The 24,840-nt window shown below is 32.2% G+C and overlaps 2 protein-coding genes across 3 annotated transcripts; both read left to right on the top strand.

Annotated features, from left to right (window-relative positions):
* The first annotated feature begins 804 nt into the window (after positions 1 to 804).
* LOC112697160 (actin-related protein 2) lies at positions 805 to 14,285 on the top strand. 2 transcript variants are annotated; one of them, XM_025750213.3, is made up of 16 exons: positions 805 to 1,152; positions 2,351 to 2,514; positions 2,706 to 2,816; positions 3,016 to 3,150; positions 3,424 to 3,495; positions 3,604 to 3,682; positions 3,975 to 4,024; positions 5,415 to 5,518; positions 5,627 to 5,695; positions 5,776 to 5,839; positions 7,155 to 7,223; positions 7,367 to 7,450; positions 10,057 to 10,115; positions 12,437 to 12,503; positions 13,553 to 13,636; positions 13,766 to 14,285. In XM_025750213.3, exons 2-16 carry the CDS (start codon positions 2,473 to 2,475, stop codon positions 13,841 to 13,843), a joined length of 1,167 nt encoding a protein of 388 aa, XP_025605998.1. In that variant the 5' UTR covers positions 805 to 1,152; positions 2,351 to 2,472; the 3' UTR covers positions 13,844 to 14,285. The 2 variants fall into 2 exon arrangements, with proteins under 2 accessions (XP_025605998.1, XP_025605999.1); XM_025750214.3 differs by having other exon boundaries at positions 822 to 1,152; positions 2,292 to 2,514.
* A 2,724-nt stretch (positions 14,286 to 17,009) lies between these two features.
* On the top strand, positions 17,010 to 20,540 carry LOC112697159 (omega-hydroxypalmitate O-feruloyl transferase). The gene is made up of 4 exons (XM_025750211.3): positions 17,010 to 17,248; positions 17,527 to 17,997; positions 18,254 to 18,770; positions 20,013 to 20,540. The coding sequence occupies exons 2-4, from the start codon at positions 17,548 to 17,550 to the stop codon at positions 20,351 to 20,353; spliced, it is 1,308 nt and encodes a 435-aa protein (XP_025605996.1). The 5' UTR covers positions 17,010 to 17,248; positions 17,527 to 17,547; the 3' UTR covers positions 20,354 to 20,540.
* The last annotated feature ends 4,300 nt before the right edge of the window (positions 20,541 to 24,840 follow it).

Below are 24,840 nucleotides of genomic sequence, written 5' to 3'. Positions count from 1 at the left end.
AGGACAAAATAAATAAGAAATTAATTATAAGTAACAACAAAATCATAAACAATGAAAATTTATAGTAAAAAATAATACTAAATTAAAGAGTACTAACAGTAGTAAAAAATTATAGAATATTTTTTTGTTTGACATTATAAAATTTATAGTACTCTCTTTTATATTTTTATTTTTTTATTATATTTATTTTATTTATATGATAAATATTTTTATATTATTTTTGTTAGTATTTTGATTTTGCATATATAAAAAAATTATTTAAATTGATGTCTCTTTTAGTAATTTTTCATCTAAAAGTGATTTTGAGTAGTATAATCCAAACAACATTTATTTTACTACAATCAATTTTAATATAAAAATTGCCAAACAAAAATCACGTTAACCCAAACTTACTTTTTATCAAAATCAATTTTGCAAAATCACTTTTATACAAACTTCCCTTTGCAAACTAAAATCCAAACACACACTAACTTGTCCGGAAAATGTTCATAGACCAAATTGTCCCTCGCTGCAACTTAAGAGGAAAGTAGACGGTAGTCTGTAGCATAGTTGTAAGAACCGGACCGGACTGACCGGTTCGATCGGAAAATCGGTAAACTGAATCTATAACCGATCTGGTTGAGTGATGTAACCGGATAAGGAAGAGAATCGTTTTGAACCGGGTTGAACCGGCCGGTTTTGATAAAAACTGGAAAACCGGCGGTTTCTGGTTAACCGACCGGTTTGGAAATTTTTTTTTTTAATTCCTTTTTCAAAACGACGTCGTTTTGGTTTATTTTTTAAAAAAAAAAAGAAAAGCCCTACGGGTACCAAACCCCACCGACCCACCCCCAGTTTCCACTTTCCACATTTCTGATTTCCCCCCAACCCTAAGTCCCTAACGGCGCCTAACCCTCTCCGCCTCACCTCACTCTTTTACAGTGTCACCCAGCCGCCAGCCGCCAGCCGCCAGCCGCCTGCCGCCCGCCGTCATCCTCTTCGTCTCACCGCCGGCCTGAACTCTGAAGGAACTAAGGAAGTAGGAACAGCCGAACAGAACAGAGCCGCGGCTGTCCATCATCGCCGTCGCCGTCGCCCTTGCTGCGCCGTCAAACTCGCCCTTGCTGCGCCGTCGAACTCGCCGTTGCCTCGCTCTTCTGCTCTGTCAAACAGGTTAGCTCCAGTTCTCCTCTGTAGTCTGCTCTGTTCTGCACTTCTTGCTGTTACAGTGTTATGAATATGCTTGTTGAAATTTCTGGGATGAATATGCTTGTTGAAAGCTTGAATCTATGAAATATGAATTATGTTGTTTTGTTGATTTGTTCTGTGTTTTACATGCTTGTTAAAAACTTGAAAATTTGTTGTTTTATTGATTTGTTCTTGAAATATGAAATATGAATTATATGCTTGAATCTATGAAATATGAATATCCTTGTCTTGCTGAATAGGAAATTTAACTATTTAAGATTGCTTGTTGACTAATGCTTGTCTAGGTCTCTAGGATGAATATGCTTGTGCTGTGAAATACTTGTATGCATCTTCTGCTTTCAGTTGCACCAAACACACACACACAACAATACAGAACAAATGCACCAACCCTTTCTAGATCATTTATCTCAAGTATGATTACATCAAACTGAGAAGTTTCTTCATATTTAAACACAACTAAATGTCCTTCATTAAGAGAGTAGTTTTTGGTAAATTCCTTCCATCCTTTTACAAACCAAACTTCATCACTATTCTTTTTTGTCCAATACACTTTCCATAGAGTGCCATCTGGAGGCTTAAGAAACACTGGATTTGAAAGAGCGCTTCCATGTCTCCTTGAAAACTTATTGGGTATTTTCTGTGTGAAAACCTGTTAGTTAGTGTGCCAAAAGTTCTAACACCTTAACCAGAAATAAAAAAACAAACAAAGAAAATAGCCTAAACTATAATTTTCATCTATGTATAAAAATAAATAAATTCCTGCTTTTAGTTTTTTATTTTTGTTCTGAAGATGGCTATTACATCTGGAATGCTCTCGCCTGTTGATGATGATAATAATAATGAATAGATGAATAAATTACCTTCTAAATAAAAACTCTCTTTGTTAACTATTATATATGATATGATCATAAAACCAATAGCAAATATGTATAGCTCTAATGCAAATAAAACAAAAATATGCTTACAATCCTTTGAAGATTAGTTTTGAGTATAGCCTTGAAGAAACGGAAATGCAACATAATGTTGAATTTATTAAGTTTATGACTATTTTTAGTATTTTATATTTTTTATTTATGTGAAACCGGTTTTACCGGTTCAACCAGCGGTTTATCGGTTTGTAGGGTGTAGACCTCATTTTGCCGCTTTTGTACGTCATCTGCAGTTGATGAAAAGAAGCCAAATTAACAAACCAATTGAAACCCAAACGGAAATTGAAAGAAATAGCGAAAGAAAGCAAGAGCGCACTGAACAGTAACTGAAGAGAAGAAGAAGAAGAAGCGCAGAATGGACAACAGAAACGTCGTCGTCTGCGACAACGGAACTGGGGTTTGTATTCCATTTCACATAATCAATACAACACACGTTTCTTGATCCGTCCAGTGTCACCGTCGATCCACTTACTCCCAAATCACATACATTCCGCAACCCATCTAAGTGATCCTATATACCCCGATTTCACAAGCGTGTTTTTTTTAATATTCAAATTAATTTATTTATATGTGAATTTTTGTTTGCAGTATGTGAAGTGCGGTTTCGCTGGGGAGAATTTCCCCACGTCTGTTTTCCCTTGCGTGGTGGGAAGGCCAATGCTTCGGTACGAAGAATCGCTCACTGAGCAATCGCTAAAGGTGCATTTTCTATTTCACTATTACAGTACTACTACTAAATGAAAATGAAATTAGCTAGGTGCTTTTTTTTTTTAATTTATTTCTTTATTTTTTTTACAGTAGGTGTGTTGTTGTTAATTTGATTATTATGATATATATATATATGTGCAATTTAGTTTGTGCTCCTGAAAAAAGGGTTTGAATTTGTGTGTGGTTTTAGGATATTGTTGTTGGAGAAGGGTGCGCAAACTTGCGGCATCAGCTTGATATATCTTACCCAGTTAACAATGGCATCGTGCAAAACTGGGATGATATGTGTCATGTTTGGGATCATGCATTTTACAATGAATTAAAGGTAGGTAACTGTCTGGTAATTCTGCACTTTTTAATTTAGATGTGGAAGGGGAATGTTGTAGGACGCAGATATGGAACGTATAGGTACTCTACGCAAAGTGTGGTGTCAGGAGCAAAAATCACCGTCCAATTTTTGAGTACACAAATCTGACCATCCGATTTGTGTTTAAAAAATTAAAAAAATTTGGAGTACACAAATCCGATTTTTCATCTTTTTTTTTTTAAAAAAAAAGTTCTTTCATGGCTAACTATCTAATGTGATCTGCTTTGACAGATTAACCCGCCTGACTGTAAAATTCTACTCACAGATCCACCGCTTAATCCCTCGAAGAATCGTGAAAAAATGGTTTGTGTGAACAACCCTGAGGCCTTTTCTTCTGAAAAATAAAATAGTGAATTTCTTGTAAATGATTTTAAGTTTTAAATATTATTTATTAACCATTTGACTTCACAGATTGAGATGCTGTTTGAGAAGTACAATTATGCTGGAGCATATATCTCAATTCAAGCTGTTCTGACATTATATGCTCAAGGTGCTTATAGGGATGGGTGAAAGTTGAAGCTTTGTTTTTTCTTTATTATGAAGCCATCCTAATCATAATTTGCTTTCCGTAATCCCTCTTATCTGTTTATGGTCTAATTGTGTTATGCTTCCTGTCACTCCTATTATCCATAACAAAGAGTTATTTATAAACCATAATATTTCATTTTTCGATACAATGTTACACACTAGTTTGGTGAAATAAAGATATCCTCTCTCTCCCTCTCTCTCTCTCTTACTTTTAACTTTTTAATCTTGCACCAACATTTTGTTACTTGCCACAGGTTTGTTGACTGGATTAGTTATTGACTCTGGTGATGGTGTCACTCATGTGGTAACTAATTATCTGCTACACTACCTAAATTTTTATGCTTATTACTTATTACTATTGTGTTAACAGGCACATTATGGTAACTTATACTATAACTAAGAGAGCTTGGGTTCAAATCTTATAAATAACATTTTTTTATGATTTATATATGATAAAGGATATTTTAGGAAAAAAATTGTGCATCAAACTTCCTCTTATCCCCATTATATATAGTAGATTCTATATAATAGATTGGTGTAACTGCTAGATTCAGCCTCCCAGTTTTCATTGTTATTTTTCTTTAAATTTCCTTGATTGTCTTTAACGATCAGTTTTAACAATCCATGCCAATTGCATATGATTACAGAGTCAAGCCATTTAGCGTATACCTTTTATTAAATGTTTGATTACTATTGATTGTTGTGTTGATCTTTTATAACAAATAACAAGTATCCAATGAATTGAGTACAGTACCCAAATGGCTAAATCAAACATTTTAAAAAAGTGTTATTTCTAAGAAATATTGGCATAGAAAATAGCACATTTCCTGGCAATCTCAGTCGAAAACACATTTGGCATTTAATGAATTGGTTCAATTCATACCAATTTGATACTCATAATTATGATAACTACCACCCTTTCAACCATTTGAATGCTACGTTTGTCTAAGGTATTGATATTGATGGAGTGCTAATTTATTGTCATTAAATATATTGATAACGATCCCATTTAGTGGGATAAGGCTTTGTTGTTATTGTCATTGTTGTAAAATATATTGATAAGCATGACTTATTTGATGAGAGCTTGAAAATTAATAGTGCATTTGTGAGTTCATCCTTTGAAACAATAGATTGTTTGAACTTATTTACTTACTCTTATCCTTTGTGCTAATTCATGGTGAATCTATGAATGTGTCTTCATATCATTTCCATCCCATCCTTCATAGTTCCTTGCAGTTTGTGATTCATTGTCTATCTTTCTTATTGGGTATCCATTTTATTTCATAGTGATTATAGCATAATTCAGGACTAGCAAAACAATAAGCACTTCACCTAGCCTTTTTTTTTTTAAATATTCTTAAATGAAAATATAGTATTTAATTTGAGAAAAATAATTAACAAAGTTTCCAGCAATTAGATGTGATTCAATAACTAACTTGAATATGGTTTCTGATAAGGCGCATATAAGGCAATGAAAATGAAAAATTGACCAGGAGAAGTATTCAGACCAAAAGCTTTATATAGGAGAGATATACTGACTGATCATCACTAATCATCCTGGTTTAAAATATGTTGCACCATTAATTTAAGGAAGCAGAAATGGGCTAACAAGTTGAGCACCTGTTATAAATTTGATAGTGTTACTATTATAACTATTCATTCCAAAAATGTTAATAATCAATGTTGCGATCCAGGTTCCAGTTGTTGATGGCTATTCGTTCCCTCATCTAACAAAGCGGATGAATGTAGCTGGTCGACACATAACATCCTATCTTGTTGATTTGCTTTCAAGAAGGGGGTGAGGTCTAATTCTTTTCATATCAGTCCTAATATTGATATGACGTCAAATTGACTCTTTCTATCTTACACTTCAGTTCTAGCTTAAACAATATTTTCTTTTCTCAAGGTATGCACTGAATAGGACTGCTGACTTTGAGACTGTTAGGGAAATCAAGGAGAAACTATGCTATATAAGGTTGGAAGCAATCTCATGATATATTTTGGTCTCCTGTGGTCTTTGAGGTTTTCTTAATAGCCACTTCTGTTCTCCCACAGTTATGATTACAAGAGGGAATATCAATTGGGGCTTGAGACCACTATCCTTGTCAAGAACTATACGGTAAGTTGATACGCTGAATTTCTTGGAATCTTTAGAGGACTATGTCTGTGTATTGTAGTATCTCAAATCACATCGCATCCTGAAAGTCCCCAAAACTGGGATGTTGGGATCCCAGGGCATGGGATGGCTGAGATTTGAACAGAGGTAGAGGAAAATTCTAGTGTGTGTATATATATATATATATATATATATATATATATATATATATATATATATATATTTGTTTTTAAAAAAGAAGTAATTAAAAATAAACTATGTATTAGGCATCATAACTAAATCCAAAATCTTAAAGTTCTATATTTTATAATAGTTCCATAACCCATACGAAATAAAACTCATAAATTCATAAATCCTAATTTAGGTTGTCAATGATCAATCATCACCATAGAAGGATAGTGAAATTACTTAAATGCCCCTTTAAAACGAAAGTAGAAGTTGGTTATAAGGGGGCGAAATCGTGTTTCAGCACCCGCATAAGATCCCAGTGGGATTTGCCAAGGCTGGGGTTTTGGCCAGGACACCTGGGATGAAAAAAAAAAAAAACGTTGTATGCTGGGTTGCGATGGGACGCCGAGATCCCATGAGATTGACTAGTATGCTACGCATATAATGATTGATCTTGTTAGCAATTCTAGTTGAAATAGATTGCTTGGAGATACAGGCAGGGGTTCAGTTTTTGTTTACTTTGTGTTCCGAGGGTTTGCCTGAAACGTGTAGCTCGGTCGTCCGGAGAGGTCCGAGGTGGGGGCTCGGTGACCCGAGCTAGGTATGCAGAACGGTTGGTGGTTGTACCTGCAATGACACTCCGATGCTTAAGTTAGCATGGGTCCAAGCAGATATGTGTAGATTTGGAATGAAATCCATACCTGGGTGCTCCAGTGTATTTATAGTAGTTGGCAGTGATCTTCCCCGGATAAGATATTCTTATCTTATCTTATCTTTGGGAGTTTATCTCTATCTTTGTGGAACCGCCTTTTCTAGGCCTTTTCGGCCTTTAGGTTTGGGCTGTGTTCCTTTTGATGGGCCTTCTTTGTGACTGATTTTGAGCTCTTTGTCCGAGGTCCGACCCTTAGGTGTGAGCTTTAGGACAAGGTCGGACCTCTTGCGGATTTACCGAGTTGGAGGACCCCGGTCAGGGTATGAACACTTTGTTTTCTCAGTTTCTTTTCACATGCCTTTCTGTATCCAATTTGAATTTTGTGGCCTAATGCATATATGAATTTGTAATAAATGGTGTTGTCATTATTATTTCTTGGTCGTCTTTGGTTTAACGTATTTGCTGGTGTTACTTAATTATTTACTCTCTGTATATCAGCTTCCAGACGGGCGGGTCATTAAAGTGGGCACTGAAAGGTTCCAGGCTCCTGAGGCTCTTTTCACTCCGGTAGACAAATCAAATCTTGTTAGATTGATTATGGTTCATGAGATGAATTTTTAACGAGAAAAAGAAAAAATTTGAACACGACCTTCGGGTCCTTGTGATGTACCTGTGCCATTGTAGTTTCTAATGATTCCCTTGCTAAGCAGGAACTTATAGATGTTGAAGGTGATGGAATGGCTGACATGGTCTTTAGATGCATTCAGGAAATGGATATTGACAATCGGATGATGGTATGATATTCCATTTGAAATTTATACTATTTGGGATCCTTATCTTAAGTAAATAGATAATGATTCCGTTTATCACCATTTTAGGCTTGAAAGCTGACAACATTTTCCATCTTTTGAAATTTGATTCTATAAGCCAAAACACAATATTGGCAATGTCGAAAATGAGTTGAATGGTTAGCTACTTCGGAGATAAAACAAATGACAGCTATTAGAAGAATCACTTCGTGTGTGATTTCTTGTTTCCTCCCATCTATAGGTTAGTGGAACGGACTAAAATGGCTAATTGTGCATGAGAAAGGGGTTGAATCGTACTTAGATATAATTTTTTCTGAAAACAAATTTAAGGAGTACACATATGTATATTGGTTATTGGTTCGTCTAAAGATTTGTTTTACGTTCAATCGTCGACCAAGTTAGGAACTCCACTATTGAATAAGTGTTTACAAGATATTTTTTCCTTAAGTTTTCTCATGCTAAGATGATTCAGATCACAATTGATTTAAGAACTATTAGAATTTTAAACGAGTTGACTATATTCATGAATCTGGTAGACATGTCAGAAATGGTATATCCCTCTTTTATATTAGTCTTTATATCTACGCACCAAGATGTTGATCTTGATTTCTTTCACTTCTTCAGGGCTTTTATGTAATATCTTCAATCTATTTCGTATTTCTTTGGCTATATCACAAGATACTATCTTGTCATACTCAGACGTGTTGAGATATCATAATATACTTGGCTTTTTAAGTGCAGTTGAAACTTTAGCCTTGTGATTATCAATTTACCCCATCTCTGGGGATGACTGTTTTGACAACTTTGCCATTTTCCTAGTAGTGCTGTGGACATGTTCAACAATCTCCCACATATCCAAACTAGTGAGTTGCATGAAGAGTTTCATCTTGTCTCTCAAGCAACAGTAGTTTTCTCCATCAAAATAAGGAAGACGATTGAGAGAGAGTACTTCACTATAACTTAAAGATTCAGCCACTTGTAAGACCTTTTCCTTTGCAACTGTTTGGATGCTTAACCCCTTAAAGGATCAACTCTGGTATCAATTAAAATGGTTAGTTGTGCATGAGAAGGGAGGTTGAATCGAGCTTAGATATAATTTTTCTGAAAAACAGACATAAGGCTTATCAAGTTTCTTGTACTTGTGTGCAGTAGAAGATAAACGTTAGTTCAAAAAAACACGATATAATTGAGAGAGTAGTTTTTGAGGTGCGCAAGGACTTTAGGTCAGTTTTAAAACCGATTTTTGAGGTATATAGACAACAATGAAATGGTAAATATAAAGAGATAGATTTGGGAAGTGCACAAAGATGTGTGTTGGTTTGGCCAACAATTTGCCTTACATCCACTCCTCAATTACGTTGAAAGTTTCATTGTTTGAATAAGGGTTTACAGGATATTTTTCTCCTTAAATCTTCTTAGGCAAAGATGACTTAGATTTCAAATATTTTAAGAACTATTAGGCTGCGTTTGTTTACAGGGATACATGGACACAAAATCGTGTTTGACAGATGAGACATGGACAGAGACATTGTGTCCAGAGACACTAAATTAGTGTATTTTGTGTCTATCCTGACAGGAAGGACACAGCGACACTAACAAGGGACACAACTTATTTTTCATTTTTTCTTTCATTATTCTTGTTAATTTTTCATAATTATATTTTTTATTATTATATTTTTCTTAAATTTTTTGAATGAAAAAAATGAGAATAAATTAGATTTTCATAATTTGTTCTAGTTTATTACCAAACAGAATATAAGAACACACAATTTTGTGTCTCTATCATGTGTGTCTTATTCTCAGTGTCTTGTCCTGTTCTCAGAAACAAATGCAGCCTTAGATATTATTGTCTCAAGCCTTTTCAAGCAAGTTTTTTGTCAGATCAAACAAAGTGATTTAAGAGTTTGTTATGTCTTCTCCCTTAAATTTATTCACAAAATATTTAACTCATTTTTACCCTTCAATTCTCTCTCTTCCCCTTTCCCTTTCCCTTTCCCTTTCCCTTTCCCTTTCCCTTTCCCATTCCTCCTCTGCCTTTCCTGTGGTCATCTTGGGAATTATATTATTGAAGATTCGTTTATGTTTTCTAATTGAATTTGGAAGGGTTGCTGTGTGATTGATATTGTCCCACTCTTAAGACTTCCTCTTGTTTTCTGTCAATGATAACTAAAGAAGCATTTAAATTATTACAGCAGTTCTTTGCCTTCCATTGAATCTTTTGGCTTCATGATTGGAAGGAAAACTTCCTTTCTTGGAAAAAATGATATGGAAAGTGGAAATGAAAATATAGCTCAATTTTACATTGGGCCTTATTTTGGTTGAGAATCATTTTCATTCTGTCCTCAATTTCTCTGCTGTCCATTTTTAACCACTCAATCAAGTAAATCCTGAAGTTTTACATATCTTATGTTTCTTTCATGTCCTCGGAACATCCATGACATATGGTTTATAATTAAATTACATTGTCATTTACTATTTTTACTGGATAATTATACCATTGCAATTTTTCCTTATAATTTATATAGAAAATTGTGCCCTTACCTATTCCCTACAATTTATTGTCTATAATATTGTAAATTTTTGTTTTGCAGCTTTACCAACACATAGTTTTAAGTGGAGGGAGCACCATGTATCCTGGATTACCAAGCCGGTAGTTTGTTCTTTCTTCTTTACTTTGGCTCAAATTGTCCTTAATATTTGAACTGCTGAAGGTTTTATTGCTGCCATTATTGTATATATACTGGTGAATTAATAGGCACTAATGTGCCTATTAGTCTAACCTTATCTTTCTTCAATATGTATAATAAATAGTCTTGGGTTCAAGTTTTATAAGTTACAACAATATTTTATGATATTTTAATATCTGAAAAAGGGTATTTTAGGGAAAAAAGAACTACACACCAAAAAGGGAAATCCTCTTTATATATAGTAGAATAGCATAAGTAGATATAGTAGAGATAAGCATGCATATTCATATAGCATGTTCTGATGTTTTATTAGGTTCTTGCAACCCTTCAATTTCCTATTATGTTGGATCCTTGGCATTCAGCCATAACAGATGTGTGATTGACCGTTGTCCAGTGTTCCGAACCTTATAATCCAAGTGCAAATTCATTGGTTGAAACTTGAAAGTATCTTCTTGAATTCTTAGTTATGCTTCGCTGGGTGGCAATCCTACATCTATCTCCTTTTCGGATGCTGCTGTTAAGAAGGTTTCTCAGTGGTTGGCAATTTGGAAACGGGCCTATTTCTCTTTAGGTGGTTGAATCACACTCATTCAGTCTTGCCACTCAAGTTTCCTCTTTACTTATCGTTGTTCTGTATTCCAGTGGGAGTGGCAAACACTTTTGAAAAGATTATGAAGGATTTTCTTTGGCGTAGTGTTTTTGGATACGAAGCAGGATCACTTCGAGAACTGGGAAGTTTGTTTTCGTCCTAAAAAGGAAGGAGGTATGGGAAGTTTGTTGTCGTGCTAAAGGCATTACTTTGGTGGCAAAATGGCTATGTCCTATTCCATTAGAATCTCAATCTCTTTGGCATCTAGTTATCAGAAGTTAATATGGTACGGACATGAATGGGTGGGATGCTAATGCTTTTAGCCCTTGGATCATTTCTCAAGGTTACAGTACTCTCAAACCCTTGTTCTCCTTTTTGGTAGGTGATGGGTCTCATTTCAACCTAGCCTTTCCTCTTCTTTATCATCTATCTTCTATAATTCTCCAATTTGGTCCTTTTACATTAGACAGGGTTCCTCTTTCTCTTGGGACTTCCACTTTTTTAATGATAATGATAGAGAATCCTGTGAACTTTTAATTCTCTTAGGTCTCATTAACAATTTTTCTGTCTTCTAACCCTAACAAAAGGATACGGTCTCTTGACCACTCGGGTAGTTTTAATTGTAAATTCTTCCTTTTTCTCACTCATTCCTCTAACATACCTTCTTTTCATCCAAGCAAACCCATTTGGAAGTCCAAAGTCCCCTCTAAAGTCAAATCTATATATGGACAGCTGTGCTCAAAGAATTAATACCGATGACTATTGTAGGTTAAAAGGCCACATAAGGTTATCTCCCCTGATGCATGTGTTGTGTGTGGAGGCAAATTCAGAGTCAAATCCGTTTTTGCATTGCCCAATAGCTGTTTTCTTATGGAACAACTTATTTAGCATCTTAGATGAATGTTGGATATGCCTGCAACCCTAGACCAATTTCTTTTGGCTGGGTTTTTTGAGTTTGGTAGTAGAAAAGAGGCAACATTTTTGTGGCAATGTGCTGTTTTCGCCACTGTACTATTTGGTTGGAGCATAATGCGCACACTTTCAGTGACAGTTTTCTAACAAGCATGTTATATGGGATGGAATTAGACTCCTAACATGTAGCTGGTGTAAAGCTCATGATCCTTTATAGGGGACTTTCCCTCTCAAGACATTTTGAGAGATTGGAAAGCTATGCTTTATAGATAAATCTTTTGTTGTTTTTTTTTTGGCTTTTGTATAGGGGATCCTTCTTCTCATAATGAAATTCTTTTTCTACCCCCCGGGCAAAAAAAAAAAAAAAAAACCCTAGTTGACTTGGCTATTGGTTATACAAAAACTAATGACTAAGGATTCCTTTAGTAAGGGGCATTCCAAATACACAAGGGTTCAACATGGTAGGGTATGGAAACGGTAGATATATTCTACTTTAACCCTGCAAGTGGATAGGTTGTTCCTTCAAGCCACAAACAGCAATCTTAATGTTGTGCCAAGGTTCACACATAATTTAGGGATTTCTTTTATTGTTAGTAGATTTCATAAAACATTTTGTGTGCAGTTAAGATAGTGCTATTGCAAGCTAGGTTACTTATCTAAGTATATACCATTTTAAAGTTCTTGTTTCTTGTTTATGGTATGCATCAAGTATATTTCAATAATTTCATGCTTGCTTTGAATGAAATTCAAGATTAAAGTTGATAAGTCTCTGTACCTTTTCAGATTGGAAAAGGAAATACTTGATCGTTATCTTGATGTTGTTCTGAAGGGTAACAAAGATGGATTGAAGGTAAGTTGCGACTTTTTTATTTTTCCACTTATAGATGTGTTTGCTCTGCTGATTCCTTAAGATCCATTTTTCTCCAACCTGTAATTTAGTGTGAGAAGAGGTTTGGTTGTTTTATTGTTATTGCTTTTGTTTCAAAAAACTACTGGAGAAAAGGCTGGAGCTGTGAATAAAATTTGGTCAATATGTACCCTGCCTCAAATTACGAGAACTCCCTTTTCATTACTTTGAACCCTAATTGGATCAAAATATCAATTGCCCTATGTTATGTGGCAAGAAAAGTTAAAATATGAATCTTTTATTCAGTCCCTTGCTTTATTAAGCACTTTCCCTTTTGGTTTCTCATCATGTCATTTAAGGATGATGAAAGCTTCTAGTGATTGTCGAATCAGAGGAATACATTGTTTCAAAAAAGTAAGAGAAATGCATATAGAAGTGAATTGGTTGCTACTTCATCAATAGGTGAAAAATCTTGTCCTGGGAACAAAGAAAAGAAAGAAAAGAAGCAAATATTTCTTTTGATATTTTAGTTTAGGACCTATTTGTCTCATTTCAAGTAGCTGACATCAAAGTTAGTGTGGACAATCCTCCATACCTTGTTGGCATTCTTAAACTATCTCTGAAATTCCCAATCTAACCTTACTGTTGATATCAGAAACAACAAACCTGGCTCTTACTACTTGAAAGTGCACGGTAAATGGGAAAGTTACCTTTTAACAACAACTCTTATGTAGAAAACTGCATCAGATCTTAGTATTTATGTGCTTTTAGGTATATGAACTAGTAGTTAGATTTGGTTCAACTTGCATTTGCTATTTAGAGTTGCAAGAAAAAACATACTATAACATTGGAGCAACATCAGATCAAATTTTAAATTTACGAGTTTTTGTATGTTGTCTCTGTTAGAGTTCTTTGTATCAGGAAAAAATGTGTTTTAAGTTCTATGTAGACCTGATCCTTTGGAAGGACAGACTATCGAACTGCAGTCATATATTAAGCCAACTCACTGTTTCCATAAACTTATTATTCTTCCCTTTTCTGGTGATTATCAGAAATTGCGATTAAGAATTGAGGATCCACCGCGTAGAAAGCACATGGTGTACCTTGGAGGTGCTGTACTAGCAGGGATAATGAAGGTTTGTGTCAAACTCTCATTCCTTTTGTCTGTCTATACCTTCTCTAGCTCTTTTGCTTGTGTAAGCCATTGGGAATTTTCTGAATTTCAAACAACCTTCATTAACTCTACACTTGCGATTAAAAAACAGGATTCCAACGATTTTTGGATCGAAAGGGAACATTATCTAGAAGAAGGAGTTGCTTGTCTAAGTAGGTTAGGCCATTAAGGTCTGCGAGACCACACTGAATGTGGGAGATCACTTGTTGAGAAGCAAAGCACAAAAGAGGCCATGTGATGTAAAAAATATTCAAAGCTCTTAAAACTGCTTCCTCTAATAGATTTGCATTTGATTGGGTTTTGGCCTTGTATAGGTTCTCCAATGCTATATTGGAGGCCTAGCTGTTATAGTGCATTTTGCAATCATGTTTCTTAATAGGTAAGACAAGAAGAAACCCATGCATCCTGTTATCTTTTCCAACAAGATTTGTAACTTTGTTAGCATAAAAGGATGTTTAAATAAAGTAAGGAATACACGTCGTCTGTAAATTTTTTAAAATTATATAATTTCATTCATACTTTGTTGAGAGAGATTGTAATACACATCTATGAATGTCGGCAATTGGCAATTTAATCGGTTACATAATCCATCAAAGGAAATTGTTGTTGTATTTTGTGTATATTTTCTTCTTTTTTTTTTTTGGTTAATATATTTTCTTCTTTAGTGTAATTACTTTGTATTGGGTATTCACTCAATATTATATGGGTATATATGGTCAACGTCTCCTGGATTTTTTCGGAATCCAGAAAATTTTAAAGAGTGCGCTAGTGTAGACATTATTGTTGATCTAACCATAGTTGACTGGGGCCACTGAATAAATTTTCATTTTTCAGTTACCTGATCTTTTTATGATGCACAATCAATACCTAATTGTATTACTTGCGTAATAATATAGTAAACTATAATTTCTTGAATTCTGCACGTTTCTCCATCTTACGTAGATAATTTAAATGTTCTTAGTGTTCTTCATTTGGTAAAAGCGTATTCACGCTTACACCCTTACTAGAAGAAATGTTTTTATCTCGTTTTTCGTATTGTTTCAATCATATTTTTTAAGAGCAAGGACAATTGACTAGGAGGCTTGATGATGAATAGTTAGAATTAAGATTGTTTTGTTTCAAGGTTCCGACTTCCGACAAAGGATTTGGATTCTATAAAGTGAAAAGATGAGGGCTCTTGGATAACTTAAACTTATTTAAATCTATTAGTATTAATATCCGTAATAATAATAATAATGAATAATTTATTTATTTATTTATTGTTATTTTTTTTAATAAAATATTCATCTCAATTTAATCTTTATTATGAAATAAAAAACTCATTAATATCAATTAGGAAAGGTAAATTGGCAAGGATATCCAGTCTTATAGTAATAATTACATTATTTTATATCAAAAGTTTTATGAAGGATATGTTCGGGTGTATTTGGAGTTCACATTGGAGAAGAAAGAAGTTGGTACTATTTAAACACTGAATTAGAAGTGATTTTGCCTCTAAACATAAATTTACAAGAAGCTAAAAATTCTAGCTATTTTAGCTTTTGCGTTTACATTGGAGAATGCTAATTACAATTGAGAAATTAAGTAATAAAATTATTCTTCTTCTACTAATTTTATTCTTTATTTTCTTTTATAAAAATGATGTAAGTAACCATATAATTTTCACAATAGTTCTTTGTGTATGTTCTTTGGTTTCAATTTTTTTCATCGAAATCTTTTAGATTTGTTACAATCACTGCCAAGATAAATATTTTAATTTTTTTAATCACTTTTAGTACTCTCTTTCATATTTTGATTTTTATGTTTTTTTTATTGTATTTTTTATTTATATATAAATATTTGTTTATATTTTTTTTTGTATTCTGATATTATTTTTTTAGTGTTCTAATATCATATTCTTATTGTATTTTTTATTCATATGACAACTATTGTTGATATAAATTCTTATTTTTATTCATTTTTATGATATTTTTATTATTTTTTGTTTATATAAATTCTTTTTTTTATCCTTTATTATACTATATATATTTATGTTGTGTATAAAATTTTTTATTTTTTTATTTAGTTTTATTCGTATGAATTTTATTTACTTTTTTGTTCATATGATATACTGTTGTTAGTTGTAATTATTATATCCTATGTTTGTACATAATTTTTTGTTTTTTTTTTCTTGTTTTTATTGTACTTCTTATTGTACTTTATTTTTGTTTTTATTATATACTAATTATAAAAATTTATAGTCTAAAATGATACTAAATTAAAAAATAGTAACGATACTAAAATAATATAGAACATTTTGGTTTTGTTTAACATTATAAAATGTAAAGTACTCCCTTTAGTGTTTTTATGTATTAAAATATATTTTATCAATTTTTAATATTACTTTAATTTAGTAAGTAAATATTAATTTTATTATAAAATAAATTAATAAGATTTATTCAAATATCTAAAGTAAAATAATAGGATAATATAAAAAATTATTTAAATTGATATCTCTTTTAGTAACTTTTTCATCTAAAAAATGATTTTGAGTAATATAATTTAAACAATATTTATTTTACTATAATCTATTTTGATATAAAAATTGCAAAACATAAACCACATCAACACAAACTTCATTTTCATCAAAATAAAGTTTACAAAATCACTTTTATATAAATTCTCATTTGCAAACTATCATACAAAACCGGTCAAGAAAGTCTATTCATACACACTATGGAAGTCTGAACCTTTTTTGTTACTGGTGAACCCTTGATTACATGCTTATGGAACAAAATCAAATGCCCCTTGTGATATGTCTCTTGAGTGATAATAACCCCTTCAGCCCTTCAAATTAATTATTCATTTGTGATAGGTCTCTTGATTCACAATAACCACTTCTAATTAATTATTCATATATATATGCTTGCTAGAATTAAGTGATGTATTTTTTTTATCTTTTGTTTTTGTTTTCTATAAGCTATTCAAAATATTAATTAGTTAAAATCTTTTAAAAAAGAAAAGAAACATTATTGACAATATATATATATATATAAAATAAGGACATCTTTAGTTAAAATGAAACGTGACTAGTGAGGGATGGTGATGAAACTTTTGAGTCTACTGGGAAAATGATGATGTAATAGGAAGGGAAAAACTAATGAAGCAAAAATATTAGGTTATCAAATGTGGGATACCAACCACACCAAACACAGAGACCTATTATTTTATTTTTTTTGCATGCTTCGCCTCCTTTAATTTGTCTTGGTTCCTTGTGTCCTTGGTCTCTTTTACTAGTGGCCTACCCTCACCCGTATTTGTTATAAAAAAAAAGGGGAAAAAAAATTACTAAAATCATATTCAATCTTAAAAACATTAAAACAAGTACCATCTTCCCTTATTAGCTTGCACCGTTGCATATAAACAACTACCTCTCACCTTCACATTATATTTATTTTCTGCCATTGCTGTGTTCTCAAACAACACCTTATTACTTTCTCTCTCTCTCTCTTTCTCTCTATAGCTCCCGAAGAGGCTCATCATAAAGAGTTAAAGACATAAATCATATTTGTGTGAGGCACACCTTCAGCTTCAGGTATGAAAAAACACACGACTTATGCATTATAGTCACACAAATACCATTGCTTTTATGAAAGGTGGTTATGAAGATATCTTCCTGTGAGAATGTTATTATGAACCGTTCCATAGCTTAGTCAAACTTGTTGGGTCAAACATATCAAACTATCGAAAGATGTGTTCATAAAACAATGTGTTCTTTCTTATATTTATTTAAAATTTCGTTTATGTATATCTAGAAAAACAGCAAGAACTGCGTAGAATCTTAACATAATTTTTTGTTTTAATATCTGACAGAGGATTATTTATTATATTGAGATGGCAATGACGAATGGAAACAGCGGCGGTTTCAAAGTAAGCGTGAAGCTAACAAGTGAACCAAGTCTAGTTGCTCCAGCAGAAGAAACAAAGAAAGGAATGTATTTTCTATCTAACCTTGACCAGAACATTGCGGTGATCGTGAGAACCGTATACTGCTTCAAAAGCGCGGAGAGGGGGAACGAGAAGGCGGCGGTTGTGATGAAGAACGCGTTGAAGAAGGTGCTTGTACAGTATTACCCTCTTGCTGGGAGGCTGAGCATAAGTTCAGAGGGGAAGCTTATAGTGGACTGCACTGGTGAGGGTGCACTGTATGTGGAAGCTGAAGCAAACTGTGAAATGGAAGAGATTGGTGATATCACAAAGCCAGACCCTGCCACTCTTGGTATGTTGGTTTATAACATACCTGATGCAAAGCACATACTTCAGATGCCTCCTTTGGTTGCCCAGGTTTTTTTTTTTTTTAAATTTTATTTAAATTATTATTTAAATTTATTTATGGTGAAAACTCAAAGTATAGTCAACTTCACGTGAAATAAATAAATGAGAGTCGTTAAATAAAAATTTAGTTAAATCAGTTAAATTATTTAACGTCTCTCAACTATCATATAAAGTTGGCTATACTTAAATTTTCACCTTTATTTATTTATGCAACTTGAAAAAAAGTTTTAGAACAATGGTTGAGATATCTCTCTACTTATTCCAGGTGACTAAGTTCAAGTGTGGAGGATTTTCGGTTGGATTGTGCATGAACCACTGCATGTTTGATGGAATAGGAGCCATGGAGTTTGTGAACTCATGGGGAGAAGTAGCAAGAGAGCTTCCACTCTCAATTCCTCCATTCCTAGACAGAAGCATTCTGAAGGCAAGGGAGCCACCAAAGATAGAGTTTATTCACAAAGAATTCGCTGACATAGAAGACAAGTCAAGCACCAACACCTTGTATGAAGATGACATGGTTTATAGGTCCTTCTGCTTTGACCCTGAGAAGCTCAAGAGCCTCAAGGCTAAGGCAATGGAAGATGGGGTTCTTGATTCTTGCACCACTTTTGAAGTGCTCTCTGCGTTTGTCTGGATTGCAAGAACCAAGGCTCTCAAGATGTTGCCGAACCAAGAGACTAAGCTTCTCTTTGCTGTTGATGGCAGGGCCAAGTTTAATCCTCCTCTTCCCAAAGGATATTTTGGAAATGGAATTGTGCTCACAAATTCTGTCTGCCAAGCAGGTATATATAATATAACGATTCAAATTTTAGATTAATACCCTAAATTAGTTTATGTTAAATTTTGGTAAAAACTTAATCAAACAAATCTTTATTGTTATTTAATATGACGTGAGAATTGATTTATCTATTGATTTTTTTATGATTATTTTAATCCCTAATTTTTATCCACTTAGTCTTTAAACTTACATAGTATGAGACAAATCCGTCCTTCTCTTTAGATGTATCTAGTACTAATATCTACCACCTTTTTCATTAAAATTGTCTTGTCATCCTTAAAAGAAAAATTCGGAGCCTACTTTTAAAAGTCAAAGGGAACAGTTAGGTCCCAATAATGTTAAGAAGCAGAAAGACCAAAACAACTAAAGAAGCTGTAAATCTTAGAAATACAAAGTGAAAGAAGCCATTTATCCCAAATAAAAATAGCATGGATTGTATGAATGAATGTGAAGATGGTTACAGTCTTACAGAGATGGTGGTGTGAGTAAGTTCTAATCTCTAAAATTAACCTTACAATTTCATAGAATTGTCGAGATTTATGTGCATCCATGGTTAGAGAAGTTTAAACTATTGAAGATAAAGAGACAAAATACAATTGAAAAAAAATAGGTTTGGATAAAGTTGAAGAATCTAGATATGATTCCAAAATTTATATCTTCCACTGTGTTAAGGTTATGTTGTTGAATTTTTGTTGAGACTTTAAATGATAGATTTGGAGTAAGATTTTATGAAAGACTTTTTGGAGGAGGCTGTCAGAAATATTATTATTTTGAATGAGACAATCTAATTCTTTATTAGTTTTGAAAAGTACAAATTACTCCATGTTTTTGTTTTTTTTTTTGTTTTTTTTTAATTTCTTGTTTACAAATGAATAAGAATTATCCCCTTTTAACTTAGGTAGGGTGTCGGTGTACTTAACAGACATGTGATGGAATTAAGATGATATACTTAATAGACATGTGATGGAATTAAGATTCAAATATGATAGAATCTTTTATGATTAAGAGGTGTCTAACAAAAGTCTCTCTCCATATATAAATTTGGAGGTCCACTCGTTAAATATAAAAAATTGCAGATTAGTGACCACTCAAAAATAGATTAGAGATGTATTGAGATTTTACTTTATATACAAAAATAAAAAAATATATTCCTAATAACTTGAGTTTCAAAATCATTATGAAAATGGAAATAAGCTAATAACATAAAAAAAATTAACCCAAAAAAAAAACTGTATGTGTGAAACAGGTGAACTTACAGAAAAGCCCTTCTCATATGCTGTGAGTCTAATTCAAAATGCAATAAAGATGGTGACAGACAGTTACATGAGATCAGCAATAGATTATTTTGAAGTGACAAGGGCAAGGCCATCACTGGCATGCACCCTTTTGATCACAACATGGTCAAGGTTGTCATTTCACACCACTGATTTTGGTTGGGGTGAGCCTGTTCTCTCAGGCCCAGTTTCATTGCCTGAGAAGGAAGTCATCTTGTTCCTCTCTCATGGCATTGAGAGGAGAAACATCAATGTCCTTCTTGGTTTGCCTGCTCCTGTCATGAAGATCTTCCAAGACTTGATGCAGATTTAAATGTTCATCTATCTTATATTATGTTACATATCATTCTGTTCTGATGCTTATTTGTTCCCTATAATTAGTAATATCATTATTGTGTCATTATTTGTTTTAAGGGCTGTTTTATAGTAATTGAATGAAGCCTTCCTTATATTTGTATTTGTTGCTGAAATTAATTAATAAATGCTACAAATTCCTTAAATATAGTTAAAGGACAACACGGTTCATCATTAAAACGTTTTTTTATTAAGGAGTGCTATATTAAATCAATCTTAATTTTTTATTATTATATTTATATTAATAACTCAGATTTAGAGTTTAGAATTTAAAATTTAAAATTTAGATTTTAGACTTTAAAATTTAAAATTTAGTGTTTAGGATTTAAACTTTTGAGTTAAAAAGACACTGCACCCTTTATTTTCTCCCAAGTGCATTAATATTCACTCGTAAACTCTCTTAGAATAAAATTAATTTATTTTTTTATTTTTTCTTATCTTTATTAATTAACTTTACAAAGTATTAGATAATAAAAAAATAGATGATTAGTATTTTTTTTATATTTTAACTTATATTTGAGTATAATTTTTTTTACCAAAAGTGTTGATACTTTAGTATTCTCCAGGTAATAATGCTCTGCTTTATTAGATAATCTAAATTAGGTTTTTTCATTTTTATTCCTTTTTTGGTAGAGGTATGTAATCTAAATTATTCTAACCTTTAAAATATAGAACCGATGCGAAAATGCAATCCGCCAGAATCCTCTAAAATATAATTCTAACTCTTTTTCTTTTTAATATATTTCTCCTCTCATTATTTAAATTGTCTTGATTCCATCACAAACTATAATTGTTGGAGACCATGAGAGCCCATTACTTATTAATTTTGAGCTATAAAGTCAAAACTACAATAATTTCATCGATCTATAATGCACGAATATTAATATAGACATAAAATACAATACAATTAAAAATATACAATCACGAAAATTTTAAATTATTTTTATTTTTTAATTATATAAAATATTTAAAATAGTTTTATTTTATAATTAATAATATATATTATTTCTAAACTCATTTTAAAAGTATATATTAAAAATAAGACTAAACATATTGACATGTGATAATATTTAAGTGTGTAAAGATATAAAAGAATATTTTTTTCTCTCTTATTAAGACAATTGAAAATAAAAAACACACGTATTAAAGGAGTGTGGATGAGTATACGGACACCACAAATGAGCCAGGTGTCCGTGTTTAATGGATTCCAATTCTTCTCTACGAACTACGAACTAAGAAGGACGATGAGCAAAAACCGGCAACTATTTCACTTTCAATTGGTTTGCGTGAAATGAGAGACTTACCTTACGGATGATGTATTACATCGATAGCAATAGCGCATATCCTGCTACCCTTAGGCCTTAGGTCTCATTAATATCATATCTGCATGCATTTATGTGGTAAATATTCAGAAATGATAAGTGAAATGAAGCAAACGAATGAATGAAGACACCGTTGACGAAAAAAGAAAGTTAACTTTCTTGAGCATATACCTCTAAAAGTGGCATTTCTACTCTAACGTATGTAATATAGACATACATCGTTAATTAATGCTTGCATAGTATTCAATCTGCACACTCCTATAGACGATCATTACCTCAAGAGTTGAAGAAAGTAGCATTCATTCCTTGGGTGTACGTGAGTAAAATTCATTGAATTGGTGGCGAACTTCATAATCAATTGGATCGGTGTTCCGTTTGGCCTTTTGACTGGGGTGATTGTTAAAGAGACATTTTTGAGAGTTGGGGTTGTTGCTAAGCATGTTTCACGCCTAGGTGTTCTTTTTTTTCCTTTTTTTTTCAGTTTTTAGGAGATTATTGAGAATTCTTTGTTCCTTGTTTAAATCACTATAAAGCTACCTAATTTGATTCCATTTTTACTAGGGGTGAGCACGGGTCGGTTTGGTTCGGGTTCAAGGTAAAATTAGAACCGAACCGATCAAAAAGTAATTGGTTTGGTTTGGTTCGGATTTACGTTTTTTTGTGCTTGTACCTGAACCAAACCAAACCGATTAAGAACGGATTGGTTCGGTTCGGGTAGCGGGTACCCGATGACTTTGAAATTCATAAAAAAAACTAAATTGGCAAATTTTTATCTTAAAGAAATACAATAAACATGTAACATCAACAGAAATAATGCAAACATATTAAATACGAAATACATTAAAAACTAAACTCATCAAAATCCAAACATAATAATAGTAAATAATCTTGTCTAATGAAAATATAAAAGTGCAATAGAAATATTAGAAGTTAAATACAAAAGTCTAGTGAATAATCTTTGAAAGAAGCTAAAACCAAAACACATTAAAATCTAAACATTAGTGAGATAGGATTAGCGTTATGAGTTAGAAAACACATAAAAAGTCATATATATATATGATCGGGTATACGGGTTGGTTCGGGTTCCACACCCCCAAAACCGATACCCGAATCAATCATCAACAAATGTCATTGGTTTGGTTCGGGTTGGACCCGATTACCCGTCGGTTCTAGAACCAATTTGATTGGTTTGGTTCGGATTCGGATGGATAATCAGGTACCCGTTATCCGTGCTCACCCCTAATTTTTACTTCATATATATATATATATATATATATTTTGGTGACATATATATATATGTGTAATTTTTTTTTACATGAACTAAGACAAAAAATTTGAGTCAGATTTTTTTTGTCATTAGTCAATTTTTTTGGACGGGTCGAGGGTCACAAAATCCAAAAGGGCCAAAACTCAATCTGATACCAAAACAACATTTCCTATTTTTACCCATCACTTTGACTATCTTAAGACTAGTTCCCTCCTCTGTAATGTCATTTTGAAATTAAAACCCATTAACATTGCACATCTGCACTTAAAGACTTGATGGAGATTTGATCGAGAGAGAACTTGAAAGGAGTTCTTCGCAGTAGCCAGGCACGATTGTGAAAAGGACCGCTGCTACACCAGACTGAGTAACGCTGCGAGTAGAGCTGGAAGTGAGACTAGTTAAGTCGAGGTAGACCAAATTCAATTTTGGTTTAAAAAAATTGAGCTTGGCTTACAGCTCAACTCATTAACACTCGAGTTTATTTTTTAAGTTTAAATTTAACTCACCGAAAATTCATGAGCCAATTCAAGCTCACAAACTGACTTAAGTAACAGGAACATAATTTATACTATATCAATAAATTATAATTTATATATATTAAAAAATATTGATTTTATATATTGTGTATCTATTAATTATTTTATTTATGTACCACATCAAAATCATATAAAAAATAATTATAAGATTTTAAATAAGAATATTAATATATATAAAATTATATATTACTATTTTATATGTATATATATAATATTAAAAATATAAACTAAATGTATATAGGATAGGAAGGTTTTCACATGTTCCAATGCATTATAGTGAAACAAAGCTATACCAGTAACATAACGGTTGCAGGTAATTTATTTGTCGTATTCTATATAGTATAATTCCAAATTCATCCCTAAGCTAAGAAGGCAAAATACTAGAAGAGCAGTGAAGAAGAGGACAAGCATAGTTGTATCTGGCTATAAACAGCTCTAAGCCGATGAACTGAATGGCATTGGATTATTATGGACTGGCATTGTATGTTTGAAACAGTGAGTAGTGTTCAAGTGATAGAATATTAATTTTTTGTCTCTACTATTAAAATTTTTAGGATTCGAACATTTATATACATGATTCAACTGGGTACAAAGGCCTACTATAAAAAAGGGTAAATAATATTAATAAACTAAATAAATTTAAATATTACACGAGACCCTCAAATAAAAAAATATACATACATATCTCATGTATATTTATAACAATATATAAAAAGAATATATAAATTTGGTCTCCAATCTTATCTTTTTAATTTATTCCTATTATTATTTTTCAAAAGTTTTCAGTTATTCTCTAACCAATTTTTATAATTATTAAATTTTGTATATGAATATTTATTTATTTATTTTTAAGATGTTAATTACTTTAATTCTAAAAGTATTGAATATTTTTTATTTTATTTATAATGTAATTAATAATATTTTATTTTATTTAATATCTAATAAATTTAGATTCTGATTTTTTCTATTTTTTCACCATAATTAAATTGGCATAGTCCCTTTAATTGATTTGTAATTTTAATTTCTGTCGTAATAATATTTTTTCTTGATGTAATACTTAGACATTTTTATTTATTTTATACCGATAGTAATTTTTTATTTTATTTAATATCTAATAAATTAAAAAAATATATATGAGTTTCATGTCCGATTCTTTCTTTATAATGAGGTGCCCAATTCTTTCTTTTCATTTTACCCTGCCACTAAGATCTAACACAACATATGCAGTTATTCTACGAAGTTAAACAAATGTCACGTTGACTTAACATTTTCTTTTCTATATCTATATATAAGAACCCAACTTTCTGTGTAAGAATTCTAC

Source organism: Arachis hypogaea, chromosome 6, assembly GCF_003086295.3.
Source record: "Arachis hypogaea cultivar Tifrunner chromosome 6, arahy.Tifrunner.gnm2.J5K5, whole genome shotgun sequence".
Lineage (NCBI taxonomy): Eukaryota > Viridiplantae > Streptophyta > Magnoliopsida > Fabales > Fabaceae > Arachis > Arachis hypogaea.
Note: the sequence above shows the minus strand (reverse complement) of the source record. Positions and strands in the feature narration are given on the sequence as shown.

Coding starts and splice junctions, on each gene's coding strand:
- LOC112697160 (XM_025750213.3), top strand. CDS start 2,473: ATGGACAACAGAAACGTCGTCGTCTGCGACAACGGAACTGGG. Junction 3,683..3,974: donor TCTGACATTATATGCTCAAG/GTGCTTATAGGG, acceptor TACTTGCCACAG/GTTTGTTGACTGGATTAGTT. Junction 5,840..7,154: donor TCCTTGTCAAGAACTATACG/GTAAGTTGATAC, acceptor TCTGTATATCAG/CTTCCAGACGGGCGGGTCAT.
- LOC112697159 (XM_025750211.3), top strand. CDS start 17,548: ATGGCAATGACGAATGGAAACAGCGGCGGTTTCAAAGTAAGCGTGAAG. Junction 17,998..18,253: donor TGCCTCCTTTGGTTGCCCAG/GTTTTTTTTTTT, acceptor TACTTATTCCAG/GTGACTAAGTTCAAGTGTGG. Junction 18,771..20,012: donor AAATTCTGTCTGCCAAGCAG/GTATATATAATA, acceptor TGTGTGAAACAG/GTGAACTTACAGAAAAGCCC.